Source organism: Argentina silus, assembly GCF_951799395.1.
Source record: "Argentina silus genome assembly, chromosome: 13".
NCBI classification, from domain to species: Eukaryota; Metazoa; Chordata; class Actinopteri; order Argentiniformes; family Argentinidae; genus Argentina; species Argentina silus.
In genome coordinates, this window is record NC_139667.1 from 4,955,808 (window position 1) to 4,964,253 (window position 8,446).

Sequence of the window (8,446 nt, forward strand, 5' to 3'; positions counted from 1 at the left end):
TCAGCTGCACATGGACAAAATCTTGCTAACTCAACACCAATGTGTTGGTAGACATGAGAGCAAGAGAAGTACTGAGATTGTTTGATTTCCAAGTAAATTCGGCACAAGATTATTTACTGAAATACTGGTTAGTGATCAGAGAATCATAAAGCACTTTAATAGAGGAACACGTGAACAGATTTGTAAATCACCTTTATTAATTACTAATATACAGTATTAAAAGACAGACATGGACAAAGATATTGAAAAAAAAAAAAAGTTTAGAGATGAAAGTGGGAGAAGTACTATTACATTGCTTGATCTCAAATCAAAAGCAGTAGAACTATTTACAAAGAGCTATTCGTACAATAAAGACAACAACATTTAGATTTGTAAAATCTCCTTAACTCTAGTACAGCAATAAAGACATGACAGACACACACACACAAACAAAAGAGCTACATAGCATCACTCAGCCCTTATGGACATTTGCAATTAGCTCATCGCAAAGGTTGGTGAGTTCTTCAGCCTCTTTTACCTGGAGGGGAGGAAGAGAAGGCATGATGGTAAATCACACGAGTGAGAACATTTACATTTACGGCATTTAGTAGACGCCTTTATCCAAAGCGACTTACAACAATACATTTGTTTAAGCAAGTGAATCATCTATCCAACAGTCATCATAAGACAAAGTAGAACCAATCTTTCTTACGGTAGCATTTCTTGTGTGTTCAGACAATCCCAATAAGCAAGATACATTTCTAAGCACCACAAGTTCCACATGGTCTGGGGCTAAGATGACAATGTTGACTTGAGGAGGTTGACTTACTTTCTGGTCGAGGTTCTTTTCCAGTGACTGCACCTTGAGCTGCTCTCTGCGGAGCTGGGCTTGAAGTCCTGACGCCTCTGCCTTTAGTTTGGAGCGAACCCCTACAATCTCCACATTGGCCCTGAGGACAACAAAATCTTAGTCACCACATGACATACGAAAGCCTGCAACAACAAAAATCTCATCTCTGCAACAGTCAGAAAAATAAACTGAGGTATTAGTCTGATTGGTCTTACAGGGCAATTTTCTCCTCCGCATGGGCTTTCAGTGTCTGGTACCGCTGCTCCTCCTTCTTCAGCCGAGCCGGGTAATTCTGGGCACATTTCTTCAACACCTCTTCATTCTAGGTTAGGGGCACAAATTAAAAGTTTAAATCATGAGGCTGGCAGAGCCAAGTTATGGCCGTCCACCCATTGCATTTACGGCATTTAGCAGACGCCTTTATCCTCGGACCAGGGGCTATTGGCAGTCACAATGCTTTTTTTTTTTTTTTTTTTTTTTAACATTCCAGGAAACCAAATGTCATCTTTCTCAATGCTGACCTTTTTAAAACCCTCTATGACCTCCTTGTACTTGGCCAGTCTCTTGAAGAGGTCTGAGTAGGACCTCTCCATGCCGTTCAGGTCCACTGAAATTTGCTCCTTCTCCTGCAGGACCTTAGTAAGCTCAGCCTGGGCCAGCTCCTGCTCTCTCTGTTTATCCGCTGCAGAGGAAGAGACAAAATGAGAACCATTATAACCATAGTCATCTCAATCCAACCAACTCCTTATTGGTGAACCAAAAAGGGTTATAATTTGGATATGACAATAACATTCCAAAACTGCATGTAATTAAACTAGCATACCCAATATCTGAGTGATCGTGGCTTCAAATTTAGACACGACTGATCTGAAGAAAAAATAATAAAAAAAAGGAACTGTTACAGTTAATGTCGGCAATGACAGAAAAAAGCAATATATGGAAAATATGCTTTAAGTTAGCTTACCTCATTTCTTGATTACCCTGAGACAGTTTGTCACACTTTGCCTTCCATTGCTCCTCTTTTTCATTTGCCTTGAAAAAAAAGAATATAAATTTAAAAAGAGAAATTCTCACGACTGGATTGAAAGGGATTGGTGAAACATGCCTTCGGAGAAAACACCCACCTCTGCCTGGATCCTGGCAATGGCATCATCCATATCTTTTTGATTGTATTTCAGCACATCAATGATGGCGTCCTCAGTGTTAACCGGCTGTGGGAAGGGAGAGACCAAACTCTCAAGAATCTGACAGTTATCCACAAGAGGACCGACAACCTGAACAAAGCAAGAGGGAAAGACAACATTCAGACGGTATGCATTTATTTGATAGTAAAGTGTGGTAAATAAGGGAAACTACATGGCTAACTTCACTAGCCGATAGCAGGATATTTCATTAAGGAAACGTACTGGTGCTGGAACATGATCTAGAAGCTTGATGCTGTCTGTTTTCTGTCCCTTCTCCTCCTCCTTCACGCCAGTCCTCTGTGTCTCAAGACTGAAACAACACCGACAAAAATACTTGTGCTTAGATACAATTGTTGATTAAATAGTGAGAATGAGATAAAACCTTGCGACTAGGAGCAAAAGTGTAACGCACCGTGAAGCAAAGGGTGCAGGGCGTGGAAAGTTATTCAGTCCTGCAGCGCATCCTAATTTCTTGGGGCTCTCCCGAAGGAGGGGGTCAAATTTGAGGTACAGGGATTGTTTCCTCAATGCAGACTCTTGGAACTAAATTCAAAGGAAGAGAAGTTAGGACTCAAAAAAAATTAAAAATTAAAAATAGAAATAAAATGGAAATACATTTGAGGTCATCATATACAAAACATACAAAAGTTCATGCACGGTTATCTTGTTTAATTCTGGACTGTAAGGTCATGGATATGCACATGCCAAGATTCAGACCCAATTTTGTGTATGACCTCAATGGACCTTATAGTGATAATTTAAAAAGCACAAAGCGTATACTTACAGTGCTGCTCCCAAACTGCTCCAGGTAGTCCATCTGTCCGTCAAAATCATTAGACATGACTAGAGAGAAAGGAAATGTGTTAACTTACAAGTAGGGGTCAAGCAAAAAGATGCAACAGGTTCTCTGTATAATTTAAGTTCTAAAACAGCGCTCACAAACCAATAACAGGTCCCCGAAATAGACACCTCCCCACTCCAATGAGCAAAATTTTAATTTGCAAGTTTGTTGGCCTTAAACTGTGGACTGTGTGGTCTAATGATAAGAAATCAATTAACATTATATCATGAACCATACAGTTAACACTTAAGCCAAAATTTGCTGTGAGGACTGTAGCATCTCTTTAACACATCGAAAAACAAAGGTTCAATCATCAAACTTACACATGGTTCCAGGAACAAACTCCTCGCTGGGTTCTGACAGGCCGTGCTGTGAGCTCTGGTCAAACTGGCATATTTGAGGAGGGTGTGAAGCACCCAGCGCAGGTTGGTGGGGTACAGTTTGAGGTTCCTCCTGATTGCTCGAGAGAGCCTGGAACTTCGGATCGAGTGAGATCTCTCCCTACAATTAGAGGAAAAAAACAAAACACGTCAATACACAGTTTGAGGTAAGAAACGCATGTTTAATTATCATCAGTTATTTAGGATTATTACCTCTTTTGTGGCATCAGGGTTGGGCTCATCAATCCTTGAAATGCTATCACCAGCAGAATGAACAGCAATAAAAATGGGGTAAATTAACAATTAGTTAGTGTGGTATGTCCTACCTTTTCAAAACGAAAAAGATTTTATTTTTATAATTACATCAAAATGTTGCCTAAAACAGTTAAGCACAATTGTTTTAAAACACAAAACTCACAGTGTTGTTGATACGGTTTCAAGCTGAACAGGCTTGCCCACTTGCTCAGGCGAGGCAGCCTCCTTGACAGAGATGGGTGTCATACTCTCTGGACTGGATTTCACAGTACACTTTGCATTCGTACCAAATGGATTTAAGTATGGGTCATCAAACTTCTCAAAGTCAAAGGAGTATGAGCCTTTGGGCACTGCATCATCAGCAACAACACTGACCACTGACTCCACTGCAGATTCCTTGGGTGGTGCCGGTTCTTTCTCTTCTACGGGTACAGCCTTTTTCTCAGTTGCTTTAACGCCAGGTGGCCTTTTGCTGAATTTTTTGGGTGGACGCTTGCACTTGACCTCTCCACCGTCATCGAAATTGAATTCAAGTTTCAATGGGCCGTCCTTGGGAGGGGCAGCACTGGGCTGTGAAATTGATTCTTCAGGTAGCAGGTTGCTGGTCTCATTGGGAGAGGCAGGCGCAGTGGCAATGGGCTTTGTCTCAGGCTGGACAGATGCCTCTTGAACTGGCGGAGGGAGGTCATCACAAGGCAGCTTTCTACCCACCACAGGGGAATTCTGAAGTTTTGAACCTCCCGTTTGAAAAGGGTTGACTGAATCAAGGTTGTCAAAATCAAATTGGTATGCACTTTTGGGAGGTGGCAGGGGAGAGTCCTCAACTGCAGAAGGGACGGTTATAGCTTGATGAAGGCTTACAGGTGATTCTACAGACTGCTTTCCATCAGTGGTGGACAGATGATCTAGGTCAAGGCCTACAGGTGGTTCTTCATCAGCTGTGGATACATCTTCCGCAACTGCTGGATCCTTTGCCATTGTAATCACACTGCTATCTGTTGAGCACATGTTGGCAGAGGCATCAGCAAGAGAGTTGTCCACTGATGTGAACGGGAGTGTCTCATCCAGTGCTGTGTCAATTTTGGCAGGCTTGTCTAACAGCTGAGGAGAAACTGATTCGCTGGCAATCAGCTCTGTAGCCACAGGGTTTCCAGATGACTCAAAAGGTCTTGGTGGAGAGAGGACCATTTTAGAGGACCCCCCAAATGGATTGATAGCATCAAGGTTGTCGAAATCCAGCTGATATCCACCTTTGTCCTCCACTGATTGGGAGGATGGGAGTGTCTCCTCCAGTGCCATGTCAATTTTGGCAGGCTTGTCTAACATCTTAGGAGAAACTGATTCGCTGGCAATCAGCTCTGTAGCCACAGGGTTTCCAGATGACTCAAAAGGTCTTGGTGGAGAGAGGACCATTTTAGAGGAACCCCCAAATGGATTGATAGCATTGAGGTTGTCGAAATCCAGCTGATATCCACCTTTGTCCTCCACTGATTGGGAGGATGGGAGTGTCTCCTCCAGTGCCATGTCAATTTTGGCAGGCTTGTCTAACATCTTAGGAGAAACTGATTCGCTGGCAATCAGCTCTGTAGCCACAGGGTTTCCAGATGACTCAAAAGGTCTTGGTGGAGAGAGGACCATTTTAGAGGACCCCCCAAACGGATTGATGGCATCAAGGTTGTCGAAATCCAGCTGATAACCACTGTTACTCTGAATGGGAATGTTATCTTCAGGATACGATGACACATCTGAAAGTTTAGGGAAAAGGCAAGTTAACATTTCATGGATCAGAAGTTGCTGACAAATGAGGGCCGACCCAGAAAAATTTATCTAGGACCCCGGGTCAGTCAGTTACTTTACCTGATATTAGCTCAACTGGCACATTCCTTTTTTGAAGTGAAGCCCTATAAAAATACAAGATGACAGGTTAGCGCACAAACACACACACACGATAACAACATTCCAATCAGTGCTTGACTTGGGCCACTGATCCCAATGACAGGTGACATGGCTACAGCATTTGAGAATAGCATACTAACTCCTCAGTGGTCAGCAGCTGCAAAGATTTCATCGCCTTTGTACAGTCATCCACGCTTGCCATCTTGACAGACTTTGTCGGAGATACAAGTCTTTTGGTGACAGGGTCTCTTCTTGGAGTCTGAAAACAGACCTAGAGGCCAACACACCTGGGTTAGTGTTTGAAGGACAAATGTTTGATTCACCATCAACTATTTAAAACATCACCTTAAAAAGAGGGGAATGTTGTGAAATGCATACACTAAATGTAACTCTACTTGAACGAATACCTTTATTCCCTTTGCCACAGTTTTGTTGGGTAGATTCTCAGCTTGAGACTGTCGAAGGATGGACGGCCTCCCGGTTGGCAGATCCAATGAAAAGATGTCGTCACTCTTCTCTGAGTTGCTCCGCTTTCTTCCAGGGCAGACGCCACAATTCTCATCGTTCACAGCAACAGAACTCATCCTATCGAGAGAGGCACATGGAAGTGAGGAGGCTGCAGCCAAGGCTGAACACAGCCAGACAGGCTGGACAGCTGGTCCCACTGATAAGAGTTTTGTGTTTTTGGATGTCAGACAGCCTGTGTCACTCACATCGCCTGATGTCTACAGAGAACACTGAGCTGTAAAAATGCAAGATCACCTCAACCAAGGATACTTGTTACCAATGTCTGCAAACGTCACCAACCAGTAGAAGTCCGCATGTGAAATGATCAGTGGACCGTGGACCAGTGCGATGAACGTCAATACTAGTCAGCCCACCAAACGTGCTCCCAACTTGTCATTCATCATCACTTTTTAGTTTATCTAGCTTCAGACGGGTGCTGATTGAATTGGCTGCTGGCATAAATAATTGTAAACATATTGAATGCTTAAAAACTGAACTGTCACATGATGACAAGACAAGGATAGAGGTGTCAAGTCTGTGTGACAATGGGTTTAATTCACTTTACCCCTCAAACCATAAGTGGCCTGCCGTTCCTGGACTTTCCCCTACACACTGGACGGATCCGTCTGCCAAAGAACACACCCAATCGGCGACGCCAATTTGTAATGTTTGAATCAGTTTACTAACATTTATTTATTTAAGCGTAAAAAAACACGTACATTGACAAATCTAAGCACCAATCTGTTGCCTATGCATCCCATTGTTAGCCAACTAGCGAACGTTGACTTTGAATGACTGATGATGGCATGGGTTAGCTGGCCAGCTAGATTTAGCTAGTCTCTGCAGTGTGCGGCAAATATAAATACAACAGTGCACAAAAACGTTTTGCTTGCTATAAACAGTTACAACGTATGTAGCTATTCTCGGTTATAGTTAGACAGCGCTGGCTGGTAATCACATTTTCACCACCTACCTGAAACTGTCGCGTCTATACAATTATTTCTCTTTCGGCAACCAACTCCCAACGCACTCAACTTTTTCGAAATGCCCTCGTTTCGTCTGTTGTCAACTTGACCAGTAGATTTTGAATTTAAACGTCTCGCCAAACACCAATAAAATAGACAGAAAATCTGAAATGGGTTGGACTTCCATATGAAACAGCCAATCGCGTTGCCTGACGCATCTGGCTCCGAGCTGCGGCATCATGCGCTGTTTTGACTGGAGGGCGCAGCTGGTTCAGATCCGGTTTGGATGAGGCACTTTTCGTGTCACCACAGACATCATAAACCAGGAGGGAAATTGTAATTTTACGATTTCAATGTATCTATATATGACACTGTTATAAATTGAAAGTGGTCGATTACAAACATTGAAACTAACAATATTGTATTAATCAATTACATTGACAACACTTCATGACCAATGATGTATATGTGTCTCTGTTCATGACAGGCACGACCTTAATCAGTAAACAAGTCAGTAGGCTATTATTGGACAACAGACACGTTTTTTTAAATATTTGAAACAGACACTCAAGTAAACTAAAAAAATCAACAAAAATAAGAAGGATTTCTTAAAATGTTATTTGAGGATATGATACTACTACTGATATATGATTGATCAAAGACTTGAGGGAATTTACATCACATCCAAAAAGTGATATCAGTGACATCCAGTGTCCTAGTCCACCAAAATGTATGAGTAGGCCACCACTTATTTTAGGCAACCGTAAATGCATTGGTGTGTCTTCTGCTCACAATCAGGACTGTTGACTGTAGTCAAGTACTGTATCAAGCTATTTGAGTTTTAGACCCCGGTTGTAGAGGTAAACAGTCACTTTGGGTAAAAAAAAATAGTTGATGTGCGGTGTGTCGTTAAAACTCCTCTTCACTGGAGGCGGTATTGCGTTCCGTCGACGTAGCGCAGGCGCGGCCAGAGTCGCCGAGCGAGAGCGACAGAGAGCAGACCCGCCAATTTCGAGACACATAGATTGTATAGTACCTGTTTACATCCGTTGACGGTCGACTATCTAGCTAACGACCAGCTGGAATAGGGCCATCATGAACACAAAGGGAAAAGGTACGTAGCTTTAGTCTCCTGACATTTCATATTCTCAAATGAACCGCATTTTAGATATTTTTGCTTCATTGCTGATTCGCTAGTTATAGAATAGAGCTAGCTGTAGCACTGTGTGTGTGTGTGTGTGTGTGTGTGTGTGTGTGTGTGTGTGTGTGTGTGTGTGTGTGTGTGTGTGTGTGTGTGTGTGTGTGTGTGTGTGTGTGTGTGTGTGTCACGCACCTAATATGCAGAATAGAATCAATGTCACCAAGTAGTTGTTCAAATTGCTTCCTGTGCAAACCTGTGTCACTTGGCTAAACAGTCATTTTGTTTCTTTTCACTTTCGGTAGAGTCCTTGGAATCATCACAAGTTGTCGCTAGGTAATGATTCGTAATGCTAACATCTGTGTTTCTTACTAGCATATTTAATATGATATTGAATTGAATTCACACACATGGATATTCGTTTCATATCACTGTCCTACTACTGCATTGT

At 42.5% G+C, this 8,446-nt stretch overlaps 1 protein-coding gene across 1 annotated transcript; it reads right to left on the bottom strand.

Moving 5' to 3' along the window:
* Positions 1–234: 234 nt before the first annotated feature.
* On the bottom strand, positions 235–6,937 carry tacc3 (transforming, acidic coiled-coil containing protein 3). The gene is made up of 17 exons (XM_083682812.1): positions 6,866–6,937; positions 5,793–5,970; positions 5,526–5,656; positions 5,347–5,390; positions 3,653–5,234; positions 3,448–3,490; positions 3,178–3,355; positions 2,798–2,856; positions 2,426–2,556; positions 2,236–2,323; positions 1,954–2,103; positions 1,794–1,861; positions 1,653–1,696; positions 1,351–1,511; positions 1,045–1,151; positions 809–929; positions 235–517 (listed from the first exon to the last, which is right to left on the bottom strand). Exons 2-17 carry the CDS (start codon positions 5,967–5,969, stop codon positions 452–454), a joined length of 3,150 nt encoding a protein of 1,049 aa, XP_083538938.1. The 5' UTR covers position 5,970; positions 6,866–6,937; the 3' UTR covers positions 235–451.
* Positions 6,938–8,446: the final 1,509 nt, after the last annotated feature.